Source organism: Bombina bombina, chromosome 7, assembly GCF_027579735.1.
Source record: "Bombina bombina isolate aBomBom1 chromosome 7, aBomBom1.pri, whole genome shotgun sequence".
Classification (NCBI taxonomy): Eukaryota; Metazoa; Chordata; class Amphibia; order Anura; family Bombinatoridae; genus Bombina; species Bombina bombina.
The window spans coordinates 609887056-609914637 of NC_069505.1; the positions used below are offsets into that span (position 1 = coordinate 609887056).

A 27582-nucleotide genomic window follows, 5' to 3' on the forward strand; every position below is an offset into this window, starting at 1 on the left:
CATATGCGGCCCACATAACACCTAACGCATGCGCAAAATCTATCTGCCTGTCAAAAGCAATCGCCAACCACAATAACTAATAACCAAATGATCAAAAATTAAAAAAAATAAACCTAATTCCTATGAAAATAAAAAAGAACCCCAAAATAAAAACACCCCCTAATCTAATGCTAAACTACCAACATCCCTTAAAAGGGCTTTTTTTGCAGGGCATTGCCCTAAGTTAAACAGCTATTTTGCAGTTACAAAAATTCTAAGTCCCCCCCCTAACAGTAAAACCCACCACCCACAATGAGCAACCTAACAGAATACAGGTACGCCTGCCCCCGGACTCTACTCAAGTTATGGAAGGTGAAAAGCAACTGAGAGGACCTGCGGAGGTACCCTCCCCCTCCCTTTCAATGCAGCATCGAGGCTCCTGATGGAGACTAACGTGTTCCTTATTTGTAATAATAGTAGAGGCTCCACCACCTTATCACTACTTATGGCCTGAGAGAGATGACTTACCGCCAATGGCTATCACAGGGGAAATGGACGATTTCTTGGGCTGCGACCGGTATGTCAGCGAGCTCTCTGCACAAATGTTCACTACATCTCTCTCCAACACGGGCCGCAAAGGAGTTGCAAGATGGGACACAGCGGAGTTTCAAAGAGTGCTCCCCAGGAGGCCGTTAGTTGATCCGATACCAGATGCGGAGGTAATCTTGGTCATGACCCCGTCTGCAACTACTGCTAGCGCTGATGCTGGCAAGAGCCGGCCACGGTTCACAGAGAGAGCTCATCAAGATATCCTAAAAGAAATTTCTTATCTATGTGATATATTGCCCGTAGGTATAGGCTAAAGACTAGGACTTGATGATACACTCAGAAGGGTTTAGTTATTGCACACACCGCAAGCTCTGAGTGTTCACATCTGATCTTTGTGCGATTATCCCACCTGTTTCTACCTCCAGATAAGCTTAAAATGGAAAGAACCCGTTCTGGAGTGGGCTAGATAAAGAGACGATCCTATAGTGAACAACTAACTCATTTAAATAACTTTATGACAGATGCTTTATTTTATTTGTCTTACTCTTCCTAATAACTAGTATATATGGACTAGAATGTAAATAAGTGGTCTGGGACATTGAGACCTTAATATGCTTTATACCTCACAGTGTAACATTATGTATTGTTTTATTACCTCCCACATGCTGTAGCCATCTTAGCAGAGGGATCACTTTCCAAATAGTTCCTATTACTATACTAGCTATAAAACTAACCCTAATACTCTCTAAGCTCATTCACCAAGAGATGACCGCATTAACTTTGCAGTACATACACAGAAAATAGGGACCATATATATAAACTAGGCTAATTGACTCTTTCAATTAGAATTAGTTATTCCTCTTTTTCAAAGTTATGACTGTATAAACTCTGGTAAACTCTTGATATATAAGGTTTTTGTTCTAAGAATGCTTCATGTCCTGATGTATTTATAATTCCATCTCCAATTGCTCCTCCTGTCTAGAGTTACATTAACTATAGCACTGTACCGCATATCATGCTCTTTTGCCTTTGCGTTGGTAATGTTTATAGACCAGGACATCTATAGTTATGGTTCTTTGCTCATAGGTTTATCTCTACTTGTAATATGGGCATCTCTAATAGTCTTTCATGTATCCTGGCTTTACAGGGTCTATGCAAATATGCCCTTCTAGGGGAAAATTTTGGCTTTTACTACCCACATATATATTATGAGATATTTGCAATTCTAATTCATGTACCTCCTTCTTATTAACATGTGTATTCCCTTCAGAGACTATCACCCTTGTCTTATGGTGTATAGGATAGCTTTATAGTGTGATGTCCCATGCCCATTTTCATGTTATTACCCAAGTAAGTAAAAGTATGGTATGAGTGGATGGTCCAGGGTTTCCCCTGCAGTTAGGAGCTCACAATCTACAGTAGTTACGCTTTATATCTTAAATCTTAGCACGCAATCCTTTCCTTCTCATGATATATATATGTTCATAGACATGATGCAATTTTCTTCCATATGTATGTAACGTACCACATTTATGGTATGGCTACAATCTTGTATTTCCATTGTGACAGGCTGAGGATGACGATATTTTTACAGTCGCTTTGTCCTACAACAAATACTGCAAGTTGTTCTATATACTAATATGCACATGTTAATGGATTCTTTCTGTACTCATAACTAGACATCTGTTGATCCTTTTTGCTGTTATTAACCAATTGTTACCCATACCGGTTATCATGCTTTAAGTTTTAGGTTATATGTGCTTCCTCCCTTAGGCTCATGTATACACTAAAATTGGGAATGTGTTGCTTATAGCTGGAGCAGTGTAATATAGTATTCTAGTAGTAGCTGCTATTTACCAGCAATCATTCATGCTCTGCATACCTAACATAACATAGTGCTATTCATAGTTATTAACTCAACAGACCGCTTAGGTAGTATGTACATTGTGCTTATACTTTCATTATTATTTGTTAACTGGCATTGATGTTATACTAGTACAATAGGTTCCATACGTAAGCAATTACTGCTGATATGGGTAGAAATCTTGGGCATATCCTGCTGGAATTTACCCTTAACCTAATATGTTGTACAACTCTGTGTAAGAACGTGTATAGTATTAATGACCTTCTGTATCACTAATTTTGAAACCCCACCTGGGTATAGTTAAGTTTATTAATTATTACGAAGGTACATGATTAGAGATATCATTACAGCATATAGCCCACTAGTTATATAGCACACTCATATGTTCTGAATTCTCCTTAATACTTTATTATGCGTTCATATCAGCCATTAACCTATGCATTTATTGCTAACCCTAGGTGAGGCATTCTCTTATGGACCCCTCGTCGCATTAAGATGTTAATAGAAGTATGGCCTTCATTGACAGTATCTCATATAACTAATTTTCCGATAAAATTTTTTCAGAGGTCCCACTAAATCATATATTTTTTATGATGTCTGACTGTAGATATATATCTATGTGTTTATTCTTATGGCTTCGCCCTCCAACCCTCCCCCCATATTGATAGCGGTGCTTACCCTCTGAATATCCCCTCCCCCCATAACATATACTCATTCCTTCTCTTTGTGCAGCTCATAAAGAGCTATCTATCTGACCTCCAGTTGTTTACTATATCCACAAGCCGTTAGGCCTAAAACTTAAGATTTCAATAGGTCAGACATTTATACTAATCTATCATAAAATCGAGGTTCCATCTGCCTATCTATTGTGACTTGTACCATCGCTGAAATATGTTGTTCAATTGTATTTGTAGCATTCTTTCGTTCCAAAAGGCGGTTTATGTTTTATGTTCTATGTATATTATACAAAACCTCAATAAAAAAATATTATTTAAAAAAAAAAAAAACACCACCCACCAAACCCCCCAAAATATATAAACCTAACACTAAAAAACCTAAACTACCCATTGCCTTGAAAATGGCATATTAATGGGCATTGCCCTTTAAAGGGCATTCAGCTCTTTTGCTTCCCTTAAAAGGGCATTCAGCTCTTTTAAGAAGTGCCTATCCCTAATCTAACAAAAATAAACCCCCCAAAAATAAAAAAAAACCTAAGTCTAACCCCTAGGTTGGTACTCACGGTTGCTAAAGTCCGACGGAGAAGGTCCTGTTCCAGGAGGTGAAGTCTTCTTCCAAGTGGTGACCTCTTATTTCTTCTTCCAGGAAAAAGCCGGCGCAGAGCGGAGGAAGGAAATGAAGACTGATGACCGCAGAGCTGATAAATACCGATGACCCTGGAAGACCGACGACCCTGGAACTGAAGACCGGTGACTCTGGATCTGAAGACTGGCGACCCTGGAACTGAAGACAGGTGACCGTGGAGCCATGGAGGGGGAGGATCCTATTTGTACGATCACTGTACACTGAATAGTGAAATCAAGGTACACAATTAAAGATGGCGTCCCTTGAATTCCCATTGGCTGATTTGATTCTTCAAATTCAAATCAGTCAATAGGATGAGAGCAACTGAAATCCTATTGGCTGTTTAAAGAGGTCGCCACTTGGAAGAAGACTTCCCCGCCTGGAACAGAACCTTCGCCACCGAACTTCAGCAACCATGAGTACCAACCTGGGGGTTAGACTTAGGTTTTTTTTAACAATTTGGGGGGGTTTGTTTTTTTAAGATTAAGGATGGGCACTTCTTAAAAGAGCTGAATGCCCTTTTAAGGGCAGCAAAAGAGCTGAATGCCCATTTAAGGGCAATGCCCATACAAATGCCCTTTTTTAGGTTAATGGGTAGTTTAGGTTTTCTAGTGTTAGGTTTATTTATTTTGGGGGGTTTGGTGGTTTTACTGTTAGGGGGCAAAAAAGCTGTTTAACTTAGGGCATTGCTCTGCAAAAAGCCCTTTTAAGGGCTATTGGTAGGTTAGCATTAGATTAAGGGGTGTTTTTATTTTGGGGGTCTTTTTTATTTTCATAGCGATTAGGTTTAATTTTTTTTATTTTTGATAATTTGTTTATTATTTTCTGTAATATTAGATTATTTTATTTTCCGTAATATTAGCTTAATTTAAATTTAGTTTTTTTATTTTTAAAGTAATGTTAGGTTTTTATTTTAATAGTCAGTAACTTTAGTATTTTTTAATTAAGGTAATTTGGGTTAATTTAGGGGGTGTTAGGTTAGAGGATTTAGTAATTTAATTATTTATTTGAGATTTGGGTTAATGGCGGATTATGGGTTAATACATTAGGTAGTTTGCTATTGGGGTTAGTGGATTTAGGGGTTAATAATTTAATTATTAGCTGCAATGTGGGTTTGATGGCGGTTATAGGGGTTAATACTTGTATTATTAGTTGCAATGTGGATTTGATAGCGGATATAGGGGTTAATAGTTTAATTAGGCATATTGTGTTGTGGGGGGGGTGGTCATTTTCGGGGTTAATACTTTTATTAGTTCCGATGTGGGTTTTATGGTGGATATAAGGGTTTTAACGTGTCGAGTTTATTTTTGGGAGGCGTGTAAAACTTTTACAGAAGATTTAATATATATTTTATTTTTCTTAGGCGCAGGCAGTTTCTAAAATGCCGTAAGTCACTGGCGACTCCAGAAATTTGTATTTCCCCACATTTCTGGACATCGCTAGTTTATCCAACTTACGGTACTTTTTGAACTGCCGGCACCGTATATGTAATACCCCGATGTGCGAGTTGAATTTACGAGTGACGCGAGTTTCAGCACTTGCGCTGAAGCCTGTGCCGTATATGTAATCTCGCCCCATCTGTCTTAGTCATGCCTAAAAGCAATACTACTCTCTCTTACTCTACATCAGGTATAGTTGTTTCTTGCTTAATTGAAAGCTACTACTCTTTTGATAGGATGTTACGTAGATATGTAACAACATTATTTTTTCATCCCTTCTATTGTTATCTCCTCAAGCATGTAATTGCAATGCACATTTATATGTTTTTGTACAAGTTTGTCATTTATAAAAAAAAAAAGCAATAAAGATCTTTGGAAAAAAAGTACATTTACATATCTAGATGTATGTCTGTATATGCATTTTGTGATTGGCTAATGGCTTTCTCATGTTGCAGGGGGAAGTGAAATGGAGCTAACATTGAAATTTGTCAGACTAAAAATCTACTACTTATTTGAAATTAAAAAAAAAAAAGGTTTTGAATTGTCTTTATTGTGTATTTCTTTAGTGCTACTTTATGCTACTCTACAGTGTTTTATGGTCCTTCAGTGGCAGAGATGACCCCTAACCACTCTGTGGAATATATAGGTGAAGCAATGCTCAACACATTTTGAACATGACCTTGGCTTTACTAAGAAACCCCTCAGCAACAACACAAACAGCTATTTATTTAGACCATTGCCATAACATAAACTTTATTTGTTTGCATTGTTAACCTAGTGCAGAACTACAGATCTAGAGATAACATTACTGTAGGGAAAGAATCCCAAGATTATTGCTGGGTCTATAGAGTTTATGTCTTATTTTAGCAGTAGTGTTAATCTGTAGGTACCTTAGGGAGCTTGTCCTGAAGTCTAAGAGAGCATTTATATATCTCCTATCACTGCAGTAATACACATCACTCTTCCAAGTATGTCTGGGCCTGAATTACTAGGTGAGGATACATCTCATGTATAGCTAGATAACTTACATGCAGAGATGCTGGGTAGCTAACAGTCTGGATATTTGGATTCTAACTTAGTAAATATAATGCCAGGGATAAACATAACTTTTGTTCTGGTTGTATGGAGACCCGATGTGCAGAATTATTGGAGAGGGTTATTTTTTTGCAGGAAGCAAGACAGAGAAAGTCAGGGCCAAACCAGAAGTCTGTCCAATCAGCAAACACAGGTAAGGACAAGGCAATAGTGCAGTTCAGATAGCCAAGTCCTGGGTCAATGTCAGTCATTCTTCAAATGAGCAAACACTGCAGATAAGGGCAAGGCAGTAGAGCGGTCCAGATAGCAATATCCAGGGGCAATGCCAATAATCAGTCTAATCAGCAAACACTGCAGATAAGGGCAAGGCAATAGAGCAGTACAGATAGCCAAGTCAGGGGTCGGTTCCAGTAATTAGTAAAATGAGCAAACACTGCAGTAGAGGGCAATGCAATAGTGCAGTCCAGATAGCCAAGTCTGGGATCAATGCCAGCAATCAGTCCAATCAGCAAACAGTGCAGATAGCCAAGTCTGGGGTCAATGCCAGTACTGTAATTAGTCCAATCAGCAAACACTGCAGATAAGTGCAAGGCAATAGTGCAGTACAGATAGCCATGTCAGGGGTTAAGGATTCAAAGACATACAGGGTACAAATGAAAATAGCAAACACAGCATGCCAGGAAAAACAGACTCAAAGTGCAGCAATGTTCAAGCACTGAATAAAGTGAGTTGTATTATTTTATATAGAAGGACTCCTCATTTGGGAGTGGTTCAGCAGAATGAGATTATGAATAAAGTATAGATCCATTGATGAGAAGTTCACCTGTATCTTTATTAGCTTGCAGAATCTGCAACCAATGGCAACCTATAAATGATAATTTACACCAAGTTTACACAGCACAAATTATCATTTAACGTCTGCTTAATTTGTGCCAAAAATGATGTCTCACAAAAGAAGATGGTAAAGTAAAAAATGGGGGAAAATTGTGCACCTTAAAATTTAGAAAGACTTATTTTGTGCAGAATAAAGTTACATAATTACTTTAAGGTGTATATTGTCACTGCTGTATCAGTTCTTATTGTGAATTGGTGTAAAATAACACAAAATAAGGGCTACCCACTGTCTATAGCTGCAATGCCCCTTCCAGATAAGATAATGGGGTCTATCTATCAAGCTCCGAGTCTTCAGACTCGCCAGAAACAGCAGTTATGAAGCAGCGGTCACAAAGACCGCTGCTCCATAACCCTGTCTGCCTGCTCTGAGCAGGCGGACAGGAATCGCAACAATTCAACCCGATCGAGTACGATCGGGTTGATTGACACCCCCTGCTGGTAGCCCATTGGCCGCGAGTCTGCAGGGGACGGCGTTGCACCAGCAGCTCTTGTGAGCTGCTGGTGCAATGCTGAATACGGCGAGCGTATTGCTCTCCGCATTCAGCAATGTCTTGCGGACCTGATCCACACTGTCGGATCAGGTCCGCAAGATATTTCTTAAATATGCCTCAATGGGTTTAGAAATAAGAATATGCAATATTCATAGAGATTTATGTACTTACATGTGTGAGTGCATAGATAGATATAAGACTTATATGTTTTTTTTTGTCTGAAACATTTGGTAAAATTAAAATTGACTTTCTTACATATTTATGTCTTCAAAATATTGTAACTAATGTGTGAGAAGACACTTTATTTTGGCTAAGGAAATTAAAGTTACTAATGTATTTGGAATACATCAGTAACTCTATGTACTATAACTACATGACATGAAGCTGATTTTTTTTAAAATTCAAAATATACTAAAGCACAACAAAGCATATATATATATTATGCATAGACATATGTAACATGCACTATGTACATGTATTGCACAGGTACCCACTATGTTTGCAAATACTGCTTAGTTTGTTCAACTTAAAGGAATAGTCTAGTCAAAATTAAAGTTTTATGATTCAGATAGAGCAGGCAATTATAAGCAACTTCCTAATTTACTCCTATTACCAATGTTTCTTTGTTCTCTTGGTATCTTTATTTTAAAAAGCTGGAATGTAAGCTTAGAAGCCGGCCCATTTTTGGTTCAGCACCTGGGTAGCGCTTTTTGATTTGTGTCTAAATGTAGCCATCCAATCAGCAAGCGCTACTCAGGTGCTGAACCAAAAATGGGCTGGCTAATAAGCTTACTTTCTAGCTTTTTAAAATAAATATACCAAGAGAACAAAGAAGAATTGATAAAATGAGTAAATTAGAAAGTTGCTTTAAATTGCCTGCTCTATCTGATTCATGAAAGTTTAATTTTGACTAGACTATCCCTTTAATAATGTTGATACAATTCCTGTGATTTATTAAAGGGACATTAAACTCTAAATAAATGCTGAATAGAATGATGCATTTAAATAAAAGATTAGTTTGAGAATAACATGTAGATGTATTTATTAAAAGTTTAATTAGTTGTTTAAATATTGACAAAGTAAGTGTAAAGATTTAGGGGCCCATTTAACAAGCTCCGTTAGGAGCTTGTGTGCCCGTGTTTCTTGCGAGTCTTCAGACTCGCCAGAAGCAGCAGTTATAAAGCAGCGGTTACAAAGACATCGCCGAAAATCAACCCGATCGAGTACGATCGGGTTGATTGACACCTCCCTGCTGGCAGCCAATTGGCCGCGAGTCTGCAGGGGGCGGCGTTGCGTTGCACTTGTGAGCTGCTGGTGCAATGCGGAGAGCGTATTGCTCTCCGCATTCAGCGAGGTCTTGCGGACCGGATCTGCACAGTCAGATCAGGTCCGCAAGACCTTTAATACATATGCCCCCTTGTGTCTATAAAACAATGGAAGCAGCCATGTTGTAACTTAGGTTACATTCTGTGCTGTGACCAATTAGGGACAATTATAAATAGGTCACTAGTGTGTGCAGCCAATGGCTGTGTGCTATATAACAGTGTTCTGCACTTCAATTTCTAGCAGGAACTTAAAAGCACACAATATATATTTATATATACAATTTATCAATTTGTATTACCCTCTCAAACGCCTAGATTCCGAGTTTTGTCGGTAATGCTGTGCGGTGCTAACGAGCAGTTTATGCTCACCGCTCACCTAAGACAACGCTGGTATTACAGGTTTTTACAAACAAAAAAGTGAGCATAGAGCAAAATTTAGCTCCACATCTCACCTCAATACCAGCACTGCTTACGGTAGCGGTGAGCTGGCAAAACGTGCTTGTGCACGATTTCCCCATAGGAATCAATGAGGGAGAGCCGGCTGAAAAAAGCAGCGTAAAGCTCTTAACGCAGCCCCATTGATTCCTATGGGGAATTAAAAGTTATGTCTACACCTAACAATCTAACATGAACCCCGAGTCTAAACACCCCTAATCTTACACTTATTAACCCCTAATCCGCCACTCCGGACACCGCCGCCACCTACATTATACTTATGAACCCCTAATCTGCCGCCCCCAACATCGTTGACACCTACATTTTATTTATTAACCCCTACTCTGCCGCCCCCAATGTCACCGCAACCTACCTACATTTATTAACCCCTAATCTGCCGCCCCCAACGTCGCCGCCACTATATTAAATTAATAACCCCTAAACCTAAATCTAACCCTAACACCCCCCTAACTTAAATATAATTTAAATAAATTTAAGTAAAATAATTATCATTAACTAAATTATTCCTATTTAAAACTAAATACTTACCTATAAAATAAACCCTAAGATAGCTACAATATAACTAATACATTGTATCTAGCTTAGGGTTTATTTTTATTTTACAGGCAAGTTTGTATTTATTTTAACTAGGTACAATAGTTATTAAATAGTTATTAACTATTTAATAGCTACCTAGTTAAAATAAATTCAAATTTACCTGTAAAATAAATCCTAACCTAAGTTACAATTACACCTAACACTACACTTTAATTAAATTAATTACCTAAACTAAATACAATTAAATACAATTTAAAAAAAAATATTTAAAGTACGAAAAAAAACTCACTAAATTACAGAAAATAATAAAATAATTACAAGTTTTTTTAAACTAATTACACCTAATCTAATCCCCCTAATAAAATAAAAAAGCCCCCCAAAATAATAAAAAGCTCTACCCTATACTAAATTAAATAGCCCTTAAAAGTGCCTTTTGCGGGGCATTGCCCCAAAGTAATCAGCTCTATTACCTGTAAAAAAAAGTATCATACCCCCCAACATTAAAACCCACCACCCACACACCCAACCCTACACTAAAACCCACCCAATACCCCCTTAATAAAACCTAACACTAACCCCTTGAAGATCACCCTACCTTGAGAAGTCTTCACCCAGCCGGGCCGAAGTCCTCAACGAAGCCGGGCGAAGTGGTCCTCCAGATGGGGAGAAGTCTTCATCCAAGCTGGCCAGAAGAGGTCCTACAGACGGCAGAAGTCTTCATCCATCCAGCGCGGAGCGGCTCCATCTTCAAGACATACGCTGCGGAGCATCCTCTTCAAACAAAGTCCAACTGAAGAATGAAGGTTCCTTTAAATGACGTCATCCAAGATGGCGTGCCTTGAATTCTGATTGGCTGATAGAATTCTATCAGCCAATCGGAGTTAAGGTAGAAAAAATCCTATTGGCTGATGCAAGGTTTTATTAAGGGTGTATTGGGTATGTTTTAGAGTAGGGTTGGGTGTGTGGGTGGTGGGTTTTAATGTTGGTGGGGGTATTGTACTTTTTTTTACAGGTAATAGAGCTGATTACTTTGGGGCAATGCCCCGCAAAAGGCCCTTTTAAGGGCTATTTGTAATTTAGTATAGGGTAGGGCTTTTTATTATTTTGGGGGGCTTTTTATTTTATTAGGGGGATTAGATTAGGTGTAATTAGTTTAAAACACTTGTAATTATTTTATTATTTTCTGTAATTTAGTGTTTTGGTTTTTTTCGTACTTTAGATAATTTTTTTAAATTGTATTTAATTGTATTTAGTTTAGATAATTAATTTAATTATAGTGTAGTGTTAGGTATAATTGTAACAGGTTAGGATTTATTTTACAGGTACATTTTTATTTATTTTAACTAGGTAGCTATTAAATAGTTAATAACTATTTAATAACTATTGTACCTAGTTAAAATAAATACAAAGTTGCCTGTAAAATAAAAATAAATCCTAAACTAGCTACAATGTTAACTATTAGTTATATTGTAGCTAGCTTAGGGTTTATTTTATAGGTACATATTTAGTTTTAAATAGGAGTAATTTAGTTAATGATAGTTATTTTATTTACATTTATTTAAATTATATTTAAGTTAGGGGGTGTTAGGGTTAGGGTTAGACTTAGATTTAGGGGTTAATACATTTAATATAGTTGCGGCGACATTGGGGGCGGCAGATTAGGGGTTAATAAATGTAGGTAGGTGTTGGCGATGTTAGGGACGGCAGATTAGGGGTTAATAAAATGTAACTAGTGTTTGCGATGCGGGAGTGCAGCGGTTTAGGGGTTAATATATTTTTTATAGTGGCGGCGATGTCCGGTTCGTCAGATTAGGGGTTAAAAATATTTTTTTAGTGTTTGCAATGTGGGGGGGGGGGGCTCGGTTTAGGGGTTAATAGGTAGTTTATGGGTATTAGGGAGAAAAAAATACCAAATGTAGAAAATGGTAATAGCGTGCGCCTGAGGATGGTGTGAATAAACGTAAAACACCAAAAAATGGCGTGAAGGTAAAAGGCAAACTAAAATTGCTAGCTCTTACTCAAATAAATTGATCTTCAAATAATGTAGTGCAGTGCTATTTCTAAAATGATTAAACAGTGTCACTCGGTGAAATAACTGAAATATAACAGTGTGGATTGTTTATATGTAAAACAACCCTGTTTCTATGACAATTTTGGGTTATGTATATACCTTAGTGCAAAGTGACCAAATAAAACAATTAAAAAACAACAATGGTGAATAACAATAGTGAATGAACAACTGTGAATAAAACCTAAAACATGTAGATAAAAAAAAAAAAAAAAGAAAAAGGCTTATCGTAAATTAGTCCCAGAAGTGATGATATAAGTTGTACACTGGAGACTGGAAACAAAGGTGTTCCTAAAGTCAAATGCTGAAGGTCTTTTTCGTCTCAGTAGAAATATTCAGAGGAAAGAAATCTTTGAGAAGCAAACGGCAGCTGGTCTTGGCGGTATCTGATCAGGACCCAAAATCTAGAAGTAGTAAGAAAGAAGACAGCGCCTCATTGTGCAAGTAGGTCTTGAATGTAAAATTCACAGTGGAAGTGGAGAGAAAAGAGGAAATATACTCACAAGAGTATTGGCACCCTTGTTGAAAGTGGTGCGAATAGGCGGGCTGACGTTTTTACAGCAGTCAGTACGCTGTGCCGAACGGCATCCGAGATCTTTAGTGGACGGCTGTGGGCTCTCCTCAGTAATTCGAATCCAAATCCTGTGTAGCTGTGCTGTCAGCAAAAGTCAGCGTGCAGCCGCTCTCTGCATACAATCAAAGCTGCAAACTGGAAATGAGCAGGTGATCCTAACAGAGCTGATTTCGGTAAAAAACTCTGCTAGTAATAAAAATTGGCTTGGCAGGCAACCATAAGAAAGCCACAGAATACAAGGCTTAATATAAAAGAATAAGAAACACTTTATTGTGATGAGCTTTTAACGCGTTTCTCGGCCACAAGCTCCTGGCCGTTTCATCAGAAAAGGTATATGGCACAATTAGTACAACACATTTAAAAAGCCAGCCAAGTACAATGATTGGTCGGCGTCAGACCAATAACAATCAGTGATCGAATGCACCAACTCAATTGTTAAACTATAATGATACAAGCAGTGTATAAAATGCAGTCTGTGTTTAAAAACTATATGATAGTTACAAATTGTATCCGGCCCTAGGTAATTGTTACAGTTGTATCCAGCACTAAATAACAAAATCTCGATCCTAGAAAGATTCCAAGAGCATGTACGGTATTTAATAAAAAATATAAAATATATCATATCTTTTTTTTAAAAAAAAGGGTCAGTAAAATCAGATTGAGCAAGTGTTTAATAAGCACCTGCAAGGTAGTTAAAAACCAAGCTAACAAATATTTTGGTCAAAGTGGCCCATAAAATATATCTAGTCTTCTCTTTGTACTAGTAGGATCCAGTTGTATCTTTATGTACTTTCTGTTACGTGTATATTGGAGGCAACTATATGAGCCTTCGAATAATTAACTATATGTGCGCATATGCGTTTCTAAAAAGTGTTGTTCTAATCTATCTTTCATAACATGAGTTAGTATGAGATGAAACTTTCTTTCTTTTCAAAGATATGGAAGGAGACATTTTTACTCTTTTCAAACTTTTCAAAGATGCATCAGGGGAACAGGTGGGCATTGATTCATAAGTACCGTGTTAGACATCCCAGGATATCAGGGATTGTATAGTGTGTTATAGATGCAATCTGTTCTAGCTCTATTGTTGTATGTATGTATGAGAAGGAAATTGTATATGTTAACTCTAGGTGAAAGTGATGAATTTAGATTTTATTAATGTAGATATTCCATGTTTCTAATATCACGTAATATTTATGTTTCATCCAACATACATTTCACCAAATCTGCTTGTTTTGCCAATGAAATATAAGTCATGTAAGCTAGAGATTAAAATAGCAAAAATAGGAGGTATGACTTGCAGTTGTGTTTGGACACTCATGCAGACTTATATTCGGCGAGATTAAGAGTTTTGCGGTAACAGGGGTGCGTTGCTAACGAGCATTTTTTTTAATGCTCCCTTAAGACAACGCTGGTATTACGTTTTTTTTTAAACCTGGTGTTAGCCGCAAAAAGGTGAGCGTAGAGCAAAATTTTGCTCCACATCACACCTCAATACCAGTGTTACTTACGGTAGTGGTAAGCTGGCTAAACGTGCTCGTGCACGATTTCCCCATAGGAATCAATGGGGCAGATTCAGCTGATAAAAAGCCTAACACCTGCAAATAAGCAGCGTTCAGCTCCTAACGCAGCCCCATTGATTCCTATGCGGAAAGGAATTTTATGTCTACATCTAACACCCTAACATGAACCCGAGTCTAAAAACCCCTAATCTTATACTTATTAACCCCTAATCTGCCGCCCCCGACATCGTCGCCACCTACATTAAAATTATTAACCCCTACTCTGCCGCTTCGGAAACCGCCGCCACCTACTTTATCCCTATGAACCCCTAATCTGCTGCCCCCAACATCACTGAACCCTACATTATATTTATTCAGGGCCAGTCCTAGCCATTGCGGGGCCCAAGGCAGGATGACAAAATGGGGCCCCCTTTCTCTCCGCCCCTAACCCCGCCCAGTCTCCACCCCCAATCCCACACAGTCTCCGTCCCCAACCCCCGCACAGTCTCCGCCCCCACAGCTTTTAAAATGAAAAAAATGGGAGAAAAATCATTTAAAGTAATGCACAACATGTTATATATATAAAAAACATATAAATCCACTAATGTGGAGCACTATAACATTGTATATATTGCAATATACCATTTGTACTATTGGAACAACTGTTTATGTATATAATGAAGAATTATGCTAACAATTAGGAACAGTTGCGTTGAACTGGGCCTTATTTGTATGTATTTTCTTATGATAACAAGAACATTACAGAGATGCCAGGGCCAGCCCTAGCAAGTACAGGTCCCTAGGCAGACAGACAGCCCAGAACAAAAAATACTTAAAATACTTCTGATGAAATGGGGCAATGCACTGTACCACACAAACACACAGATATAATACACACACACTGAGATACTTAAATACACATACATCCACACAATCAGAAGACACATACACAGGTGTACACACACAGCCAGCCCACACACACAGCCAGCCCACACACACACAGCCAGCCAGCCCACACACACACACACAGCCAGCCAGCCCACACCCACATCCCACACCCACACACACAGCCCACACCCACACAGCCAGCCCACACCCACACAGCCAGCCCACACCCACACAGCCAGCCCACACCCACACAGCCAGCCCATACCCACACAGCCAGCCCACACCCACACAGCCAGCCCACACCCACACACACACAGCCCACACACACACACAGCCAGCCCACACACACACACACACAAACAACCAGCCCCCACACACACACAGCCAGCCCCCACACACACACAGCCAGCCAACCCACACACACACACAGCCAGCCAGCCCACACACACACACACACACACACACACACAGCCATCCAGCCCACATACACACACACACAGCCAGCCAGCCCACACACACACACAGCCAGCCAGCCCACACACACACACACAGCCAGCCAGCCCACACACACACACACACACACACACACACAGCCATCCAGCCCACACACACACACACAGCCAGCCAGACCACACACACACACACAGCCATCCAGCCCACACACACACACAGCCAGCCAGCCCACACACACACACACAGCCAGCCAGCCCCCACACACACACACACAGCCAGCCAGCCCCCACACACACACAGCCAGCCAGCCCCCACACACACACAGCCCCCCCCACACACACACACACACACAGCCAGCCAGCCCACACACACACACAGCCAGCCAGCCCACACACACACACACAGCCAGCCAGCCCACACACACACACACACACACACACAGCCATCCAGCCCACACACACACACACAGCCAGCCAGACCACACACACACACACAGCCATCCAGCCCACACACACACACAGCCAGCCAGCCCACACACACACACACAGCCAGCCAGCCCACACACACACACACACAGCCAGCCAGCCCCCACACACACACAGCCAGCCAGCCCCCACACACACACAGCCCCCCCCCACACACACACACACACACAGCCAGCCCACACACACACAGCCAGCCAGCCCACACATACACACACAGCCAGCCAGCCCACACACACACACACACACACACACAGCCAGCCCACACACACACAGCCAGCCAGCCCCCACACACACACACAGCCAGCCAGCCCACACACACACACACACACACACAGCCAGCCAGCCCCCCCCACACACACACAGCCAGCCCACACACACAGCCAGCCCCCCCCCCCCCCCCCACACACACACAGCCAGCCCACACACACACAGCCAGCCCACACACACACAAACAAAGCCAGCCCACACACACACACACACACACACAGCCCACACAAACACAGTCAGCCCCCACACACACAGCCCACACACACACACAAAGCCTACACACACACAGCCCCCACACACACAGCCCCCACACACACACAGCCAGCCCACACACACACAGCCAGCCCACACACACAGCCAGCCCACACACACAGCTGCAAAGGCGCTGAGCTGTATGTTTAATTTATAACTTTATCAATTCAAACTGATTGATTTAGAATCTAGACATCATGTATATTGTGATTCTAATGGAGTCAAATAGTGGGCTTGGTAGTTTAGCAATTAACATAACTTAGAATGTAATTTATATTTGCAGGTTACTGACCATGTAAACTGAACGGCCTCCTTTAATTAGTCCAGATGCAATAAACAGTAATGACCCCCCCCAAAAAAAATAAAAACATAAAAAGCTTTAAAAAATGAGCACCGCTCCACATAAAGCATTTGGAAGTCAGATGAAAAGGAAAATGTGCGATTGATGACTTGTTAGGCTGCTGTTTGACAGTCATGGAACGATCACCGGTTCTTAGCTGTCAAACAGAAGCCAAACAGTAAGCAGCCCCAGTCCCCAGCATAATAACATCACTAACAAAACACAAAAGGGGTTACACACACTTACTGAATATCCAGAAACAAATTCACTAGCTGCCAAATATAGCGGTATGGGGGTATGTATGGCGGAGCTTCCCCATGATGGTGATCACAGAGTACCCCAGGATCTTATCCAATAAATAGCCCCAAATTGCCAGTGAGTGCCTGAGTGTAGTGTCACCTAACCTGTCTTCCGGACCGGCCTGTGTGCTGGGGGAGTCCTGGGATGGACCAAAAGCTCTCGTCTCTCCTCTGAGGCTCTGACAGTCTGAGTTGACAGTGACTTGACTCTGCAGCTCAGCTCAGCGTTACACGCCCTCACACACACTGACTGACTGAGAGCCCACCGAGTCACGTACAGGCGCGGGAAAAGGAAACGACTTCCTCCCGCGCTGTACTAACTGCCTCCTCCTCTTGTCAGCCGCCCATTGCCATGCCAAAACACGCGCAAAAAAAAACGCGCAAAAAAATTATTTTAAAAATAAATGTCAGTGCAACAAATATATATTTTTTTAAATTTCATTAAAAAAAAATGGTTTGCACCAGCGTTGCGGGGCTCCCCTAACTGCGGGACCTGAGGCGCTCGCCTACGCCGCCTTGCCCAAAGGCTGACCCTGTATTTATTAACCCCTAATCTGCCCCCCCAACGTCGCTGCAACCTTCCTATACTTATTAACCCCTAATCTGCCGCTGTCAATGTCGCCGCCACTATAATAAAGTTATTAACCCCTAAACCTAAGTCTAACCTTAACCCTAACACCCCCTAATTTAAATATAATTTAAATAAATCTAAATAAAATAACTACAATTAAATAAATTATTCCTATTTAAAACTAAATACTTAACTATGAAATAATCCCTAAATTAGCTACAACATAACTAATAGTTACATTGTAGCTAGCTTAGAATTTATTTTTATTTTACAGGCAACTTTGTATTTATTTTAAATAGGTACAATATTTATTAACTATTTAATAGCTACCTAGTTAAAATAAATACAAATTTACATATAAAATAAATCCTAACCTAAGTTACAATTACATCTAACACTACACTATAATTAAATTAATTACCTAAACTAAAATTAACTACAATTAAATTAAATAAACTAAAGTACGAAAAAAAAACCCCACTAAATTACAGAAAATAAAAAAAATAATTACAAGAATTTTAAACTAATAACACCTACTCTAATCCCCCTAATAGGGGGATTAGAGTAGGTGTAATTAGTTTAAAATTTTGTAATTATTTTTTTATTTTCAGTAATTTAGTGGGTTTTTTTTTCGTACTTTAGTTTATTTAATTTAATTGTAGTTAATTTTAGTTAGTTTAGGTAATTAATTTAATTATAGTGTAGTGTTAGATGTAATTGTAACTTAGGTTAGGATTTATTTTATAGGTAAATTTGTATTTATTTTAACTAGGTAGCTATTAAATAGTTAATAAATATTGTACCTATTTAAAATAAATACAAAGTTGCCTGTAAAATAAAAATAAATCCTAAACTAGCTACAATGTAACTATTAGTTATATTGTAGCTAGCTTAGGGTTTATTTTATAGGTAAGTATTTCGTTTTAAATAGGATTAATTTATTTAATTGTAGTAATTTTATTTCGTTTTATTTAAATTATATTTAAGTTAGGGGGCTTAGACTTAGGGTTAGACTTAGGGGTTAAGAAATTTAATATAGTAGCGGTGATGTTGGGGGCGGCAGATTAGGGGTTAATAAATGTAGATAGATGTCAGCGATAATAGGGACGGCAGATTAGGGGTTAATAAAATTTAACTAGTGTTTGCGAGGTGGGAGTGCGGCGGTTTAGGGGTTAATATATTTATTACAGTGGTGGCGATATCTGGTCGGCAGATTAGGGGTTAAACTTTTAATTTAAGTGTTTGCGATGTGGGGGGGGTCCTCGGTTTAGGGGTTAATAGGTAGTTTATGGGTGTTAGTGTACTTTGTAGCACTTTAGTTAAGAGTTTTATGTTACGACGTTAGCCCATAAAACTCTTAACTACTGACTTTTAAATGCGGTAGGAGTCTTGACAGGAGAGGGTCTACTGCTCACTTCTTCCAAGACTCGTAATACCGGCGTTAGGCAAGTCCCATTGAAAAGATAGGATACGCAATTGATGTAAGGGGATTTGCGGTAAGCTCGAGTCACGGAAGAAAAGTGAGCGCCAGACTCGTAATACCAGCGGGTGTTAAAAAGCAGCGTTGGGACATCTCAACGCTGCTTTTTAACGCTAACGCAAGACTCGTAATCTAGCCGTCTGTATCCCTAAGTAATCCCTAAAACGTTTGAGTGACCTTTAATATCCATTGGAACACTATCTTCTCTTTATGTGACTGAATATTTACCCAATTTTTTAATATTTTTATTTTGTAATTTAAGTAAATTGATATTTTATGTATCAGGAAGTCAAGCCTAAGGGCCATATTTATCAAGCTCCGTATGGAGCTTGATGCTCGTGTTTCCGGGGAGCCTTCAGGCTTGCTGGAAACAGAAGTTATGAAACAGTGGTCTGAAGACTGTTGCTCCATAACCTGTCTGCCTGCTCTGAGGCGGCGGACAGAAATCGACCCGATCGAATACGATCGGGTTGATTGACACCCACTGTGATTGGCCGCAAATCTGCAGGGGGCGGCATTCCACCAGCAGTTCACCAGAACTGCTGGTGCAATGATAAATGCAGACAGCATATGCTGTCGGCATTTATCGGTGTGCAGCAGACATGATCCCACAATATCGGATCATGTTCGCTCGCACATTAATAAATAAGCCCCTAATTGTTGATATGAGGTGAAACATTGGTAACACACGCTGTTATTACCAAGAGCTGGGTTATCAGTTCTAAGTTCTGAAGATAGTAATTACCATTATATATATATATATATATATATATATATATAAACACCTAAACTAATTAGTAAGTCCCCTGCTATTGAAAATGATGCTTTTCTTATCATGAATATTTAGGCTAAACTACTAGAATGATTACCGCAACTTCATTACAAAGTAAACTAACAGTTATAATAACACCATCTAATAAAAACTATTCAATAATAATATTGCACAAAAAATGTAATAAGGCTCAAAGATAGGAGGTCTCTTTTCTAAAGCTGAACATATATGTATTTATATATGTGTATATATGTGTGCACATGCGTATTTAAAAAAATATATGTGTATGTATGTATTTATATTTGTATCTATGTTTTTTACAGACATACAGTATATACACATATAAACACATTGAAACATATGGATACATTTAAATACATATATGTACTGTAAGTGTATTGGAGCCCTTTTCCGTTAATTAGATGATAACATATTAAAGCATATTTATGCTACATTTATATTTAATAAAAGTTTTAACTATGTATTTACTGTAAATATTTGACAATGTTATGCACGTAGCAGAGAAAGTTCTATTTATTTATAATAAGATATTTCTCTCTCTCTCTCTCTCTCTCTCTCTCTCTATATATATATATATATATATACATATATACATATATATAGATATATATGTAAATATATATACATGTATAAATATATATAACTATATATAATCATGTTTCTATACTGTATGTATGTATATATATATATATATATATATATATATATATATATATATATATATATATATATAGGTATAGATATACAGGGTATATACTACTGAAATAACATCGGATATATGTAGAAATATGCATTTAAGAATAAATAGAACATATTCTTCTATGCTCAGTACATTGGAATGTGAAATATTACTATTTTAATGTTGGGTTAGCGCCATTCAGAATATGTGATTGTGTTTGCGCAAGAGTGGGGTGTTAGGATTATTTTCCACTTTTTTTTTTCAATTGACAGAAATTCTATGTGGGAATGCAATATTCTAACTTTGGGTTTTTGCAGTAGTTGTGTTACCACGAAAGTAAAAAAAAAATATTTCAACTCATAATACCAGCACAACCAAATAAGCGTTAAAAATCTTACTTCTATCACAATTAACGCTCAAGTGGGAGCTTTAATTTGTGCTGTATTTACAATTTGTTTGGACACTTATGCAGACTCACTCTGTATCCCTAACTAATCCATAAACTTTTGAGTGTTCCTTTAATATCCATTGGAACACTGTCCTCTCTTTATGTGACAGAATATTTACCCTATTTTTAAATACTTTTATTTTGTAATTTAAGTAAATTGATATTTTATGTACCTAGGAAGTCAAGCCTAAGGGGCATATTTATAAAGCTCTGTATGGACCTTGATGCCTGTGTTTCTGGCGAGCCTTCAGGCTCACCAGAAACACAAGTTATGAAGCAGCGGTCTAAAGACTGCTGCTCCATAACCTGTCCCCCTGCTCTGAGGCCGCGTACAGAAATCATCCCGATCGAATATGATCGGGTTGATTGACACCCGCTGCTAGCGGCTGATTGGCCGCAAATCTACAGGGGGCGGCCTTCCACCAGCAGTTCACCAGAACTGCTGGTGCAATGATAAATGCAGACAGCGTATACTGTCGGCATTTATCAATGTGCAGCGGACATGATCCGCAATATCGGATCATGTCCTCTCGCACCATAATAAATAGGCCCCTAATTGTTGATATGAGGTGAAACATTGTTAACACTCACTGTTATTACCAGGAGCTTGGTTATCAGTTCTAAGTTCTGAAGATAGTAATTACCAATATATATATATATACACACACACCTAAGCTAATTAGTAAGTCCCCTGCTTTTGAAAATGATGCTTTTCCTATCATGAATGTTTAGGCTAAACTGAAAATCAATTTTAAAAGAGAAATATGCATTTAAGAATAAATTGAACATATTCTTCTATGCGCAGTACATTGGAATGTGAAATATTCATATTTTCATGTTGGGTTTAGTGCCAATTGTGATATATGTGATTGTGTTTGCGCAAGAGTGGGGTGTTAGGATTATTTTCCACTTTTTTTTTTTTCTATTGACTTCTATGGGGGAAAGCAAATGCAATATTCTAAATTTGGATTTTTCCACTAGTTGTGTTACAACGAAAGTGAAAACATGTTTTTTTTCAACTCATAATACCAGCACAACCAAACAAGTGCAAAAAATCTTACTTCTAGCGCAATTAACACTCAAATGGGAGCTTTAATTTGCGCTGTACTCACAATTTGGCCCTTATTTGTAAACAGTTGGAATACGTGAGGAATGTATTATGATATTGAGTTAATGTTCTTCTGTTCAAAGCTGTAGTCATAAAACCATAGGCTTCCTGTAGTCTATTCTACTTGCAACTAAAGCATTTAAGAGGGAAGAACTGTATTCAATCTACAGTAACCAATACAACATACATAGAACAATTGTATAAGCAGTTGTGTCTTCTTAATGTGCAACAAACATTACAAAAACTATATGAGACATCACCAGACAGCTCAAAGATTAACTATGATGTAAATATATTTTATTTTCTTCTCCTAGAAAACAACAAATTTGAGACTGTAAAAAACAGCACTTTATTGAAAGGATTCTATCTAAACACATTTAACATATCTAATAATGTAAAACTTGTGGTTGTCATTGGGGTTTTGCTTATATATTTACTGGCTGTACTTGGAAATGTCACTATTGTCACACTTGTATCTCTGGTTTCCCAGCTGCAAACACCTATGTATTTATTCCTGTGCAGTTTATCAGTGCAAGACATCATGTACGTATCTGCTACTTTGCCAAAGCTGTTGGCCATCACTATCACAGATGACACCAACATAACGTTCTCTGGCTGCATTACACAGATATTTCTATATGTATTCTGTGTTGATACAGAATTTTTCCTACTAACCTCCATGGCTTATGACCGCTATGTGGCCATCTGTACCCCACTGCATTATCCTTTAATCATGAGCAAAACGGTGTGTGCTCTGCTTATCACCGTATCTTGGTTTGGTGGTTTCCTGAATGCATATGCTTTATCTTTGATAGTGTCTCATTTAACCTTCTGTAATAAACAAGACATCAACAATTTCTTCTGTGATGTAATAATATTACTGAGGCTCTCTTGTAGTGACATCACATTTATTATTAATTTCTTTGTACTATTGGAAGGCACAGTATTGGGTTTGTTACCATTTACATTTATAATGGTTTCCTATATCTATATCATATCCACCATCGTAAAGATCCGATCATCATCTGGAAGACTGAAGACCTTCTCCAGCTGCTCCTCCCATCTCACAGTTGTTGTACTCTTTTACGGAACTTCTATTAGCTTGAATATGAAGCCTAAGTCAGAAAATTCTCTGGAAATAGATAAACTGCTCTCCATAATTTACATTGGTGTGGTTCCCATGGTAAATCCACTGGTTTATAGCCTGAGAAATAAAGAGGTTTTTAAGGCTGTGAAATATTTTTTTAACCAAAATTGAATAAATCTTAAACTTTATCATGTGTTATTATATGGGTAAGATCTCATTTATCTTTATGTTTAAATGTATTTGTTTGGTAAAACTTATAATGCACTTCATATTTATTATGAACTATACCATTAACTGTAATATCATCTCATATAACCAAAGTTTGTGGTTTGAAACAAAATATTTTAGCAGAAGAATATATATTAAACATAATAATAATAATAATAATAATAATAATAATAATAATACTAATCATCATACAGATAACGGCATAGTAACATAATTAATGAGGTTGAAAGGAGACTGAAAAATCCATTGAGTACAAAACTTACAGATACTCTTTAATCACTCTTGGGACTAGATTACAAGTGGCATGGAATTTTTTATTTTTGCGATCATGAAAACTCCATTAGAGTAAAGCTTTTATGTGCTATTTGGGTTGCGTTCGTATTATAAGTTAAAAAACAAAAGTATTTTGCACCAGCAGTAACCCAAAAAGCAAACAAATCTGAACTTACAATGTTGCGTGCATGTGCATGTATTCCCCCATAGAAATCAATGGAGGGAAAAATCGGAAAAAAAACTAACACTAACTATCGGGCAAACTCAATTGCATTTTTGCATTCCCAATAAAAGTCAATGGAGAAGCAAAAAAGTTGAAAAAAAAATAACACCAATCGCAAAACACGATCGCATATTCACATTTTTAAATGTAAAATATTTACAGTAAATACATATTTAAAAACATTATTAAACATGAATATTGCATAAATCATATTTTCATCTACTTAATGACAAAAGGCTCTAATGCACTTATATATAGGTACAGTATATATGTCTAAATATGTGTACATATATATTTATGTGTTTATATGTGAATATATGTATTAACAGACATTTATACTGTACACATGTCAGTATATGGCAGGGTTATAACACAATGTATTTAATAATTATCCTTTAAAATATACCCCCAATAAAATGCATATACTAAGACAATAAAATTTATATAAATTCCTGAATTCTTTTTATTAGTTGAAATTTATAGAGACACTGAAATATATTTGTAAGAACCAGAATATGAGTCAAATTATATAATGTTTAAACTGTTGCAATACTCTTTACAAGGCAAACCAAATTGTAACTTTTTAACTAGCCTTATTCACAATAGGATTTCATTCAATTAACACAATGAGATTCCAAGATATTTAGCTGCTAACATTCAAGCAATACAATTAGCTATTTAGCCACAATTTATCCTATATAATTTCAATTTAAAACATCAGAAATAGTATCTATTATCTATGCAAAAACCAATTGTCCTTTGCTAATTTATCTAAGTTGAAATACATTCTTAGTTACTTACAATTTAAACCAATTTTGAGTTATAAATCTATACTTGCAAAGATAAACCACTTAGCATTTATTATTAGTTTTACAATACATGGGCTATGAAGTACAATGTTAAAATATGATTTTTCCTTAAGTCTGCTACTTATAGCAACAATGGATGTTTGTTTAAATATTTAGCATACAAAGGTCAAGCTTAAAACTATCTAGGACTATGAACATGAATCCAAAATATAAATATGCTCTTTAAGTCTATCAGTTGTAATTTAACTGCAGTGACTATGCATATATTTAGTTTTAAATATTTACCTGTAATTAGCAACCTTTTATATACTTTACCAAAAATAAACAAATTGATATCCAGTTTCCAATATTTCTCAACAGGTCCAATCTCACCTCAGAATACCAAAATTGGAGTGTTGTTGCATATGGAGAATAAAAAGTAGCTATTTGCTTATAATAACTGCAGCAGTTATTCGTCCAGGGTTTCAGCAAAACAGTTTACCAGCCACAGTTTAGCCAAAGTTAGCCAGCAGCCACCTTTTTTCTCTCTATGCTTGGGGTTAAATCATGTGATATTGCCCCACCCCTTTTTTGTTCAGTACCATCATTGGTGAGATTGGAAGCGCACAACGGAAGCTTGTCTCGGATTGGCCCTTTGAAACTGAACATGGATTGGTTCATCTGGGAAGTATCTTTTAAAAGTCAAACATTTTGACTGTAATACTGGATTTTGGACATCGGGGGCAGCATGACAAACAAACAGATTCATTTAACCATTCCTAGAGAGTAAAAATATTTCTTTAAAATGTGTATCTTAAAATGTTATATTTTTTTTATATTACTGAATTACATGTTCAAATGTACTGTATTATGTCATATTATTTATTCTGATTATTTTAATATCAAACACAATATGTTTTTAACATTATATTATATCAAAGTAATTTATACTGCTAACTATACCAAAATTATAGCATTTATACATCTATTATACTTTAAGAGATGTATTTAAAGTTTCACAAATATCTAGTGCACAACCACATGACATGACCCAGGTCATCCCATGCAGGCAATCCTATACTTAGCATCTTCCAGCCCCATCTGGAATACAGAAAAACAACAGGTTATATATCATTCAAAAATAAATGGGATTATTACAATTGCTATTTAATCTACTACAAATTTGAATTTATCTCATATATTATATATATATATATATATATATATATATTCAATACAGTCTGAGGCATACATTTAATATGTTATCTGAATATATATATATGTTCATTTGAGCAATTCCCCATATTCATATAAAAACACACAGTAGATTACACATTGTTAAACAGTTATTTAAATTATGCAGGTTGTAATTAGTGATGTCGCAAACAGTTCGCCGGAGAATAGTTCCCGGCGATCTTAGCTTGTTCGCGTTCGTCGCAGTGGGCGAACATATGTGATGTTCGATCCGCCCCCTATTCATCATCATTGAGTAAATTTGACCCTGTATTTCACAGTCTGCAGACACATTTCAGCCAATCAGCAGCAGACACTCCCTCCCAGACCCTCCCAGCTCCTGGGCAGCAGCCATTTTAGATTCATAATGATCCTGCATTCTTAGTGAGAAGAGGGATAGTGCTGCTGCTTATGATTTTATAGGGAAATTGATAGCTAGGCTAGTGTATTCAGTGTCCACTACAGTCCTGAAGGACTCATCTGATCTCTGCTGTAAGGACAGCACCCCAAAAAGCCCTTTTTAGGGCTAGAACTTAAGTCATTTTTTTTTTGTAATCTAATTGCATTTGCCTGCCTGTCAGCCTGTGTGTCAGGCTCACAGCATGTACTATGCCTACTTGCTCACTGCCACCACTCATATCTGGTGTAACATTAGTTTAAATATAAAAAAAAAACTTTTACATCAGTCTGCTAGTGTAATCTAATTTCAGTTGCCAGCAGGCCTGTGTGTCAGTTTCACAGCATATACTGTGTCTAATTGCTCAGTGCCACCACTCATATCTGGTATAACATTAGTGTAATTTTTTTTTAAAAAAAAACTTTTACATCAGTCTGCTAGTGTAATCTAATTTCAGTTGCCAGGCCAGCCTGTCACTGCCAGCCTCAGTGCCACCACTCATATCTGGTGTAAAATTAGTGTACATTTAAAATAAAAAAAACTTTTACATCAGTCTGCTAGTGTTATTTAATATTAGTTGCCAGGCCAGCCTGCCACTAGTGCCAGCCTGTGTGTCAGGCTCACAGCATATACTGGGCCTACTTCCTCAGTGCCACCACTCATATCTGTTGTAACATTAGTGTAATTTAAAAAAAAAAAAACTTTTACATTAGTCTGCTAGTGTTATTTAATTTTAGTTGCCAGGTCAGCGTGCCACTGCCAGCCTGTGTGTCAGGCTCACAGCATATACTGTGCCTACTTCCTCAGTGCCACCACTCATATCTGTTGTAACATTAGTGTAAATTTAAAAAAAAAACTTTTACATCAGTCTGCTAGTGTTATTTAATTTTAGTTGCCAGGCCAGCCTGCCACTAGTGCCAGTCTGTGTGTAAGGCTCACAGCATATACTGTGCCTACTTCATCAGTGCCACCACTCATATCTGTTGTAACATTAGTGTAATTTTTAAAAAAAAACTTTTACATCAGTCTGCTAGTGTTATTTAATTTTAGTTGTCAGGCCAGCCTGCCACTGCCAGCCTGTGTTTCAGACTCACAGCATATACTGTGCCTACTTCCTCAGTGCCACCACTCATATCTGCTGTAACATTAGTGTAAATTTTTTTTAAAAAAACTTTTACATCAGTCTTCTAGTGTTATTTAACTGCAGTTGCCTGCCTGCCTGCCAGCGTGTGTGCCAGGCCCACTTGCCAACTAGTGCCACCAATCATATTTGTT

The 27582-nt window shown here is 37.7% G+C and overlaps 1 protein-coding gene across 1 annotated transcript; it reads left to right on the forward strand.

Moving 5' to 3' along the window:
* The first annotated feature begins 512 nt into the window (after positions 1 to 512).
* LOC128636695 (olfactory receptor 2K2-like) lies at positions 513 to 23336 on the forward strand. The gene is made up of 2 exons (XM_053689681.1): positions 513 to 831; positions 22393 to 23336. Exons 1-2 carry the CDS (start codon positions 513 to 515, stop codon positions 23334 to 23336), a joined length of 1263 nt encoding a protein of 420 aa, XP_053545656.1.
* Positions 23337 to 27582: the final 4246 nt, after the last annotated feature.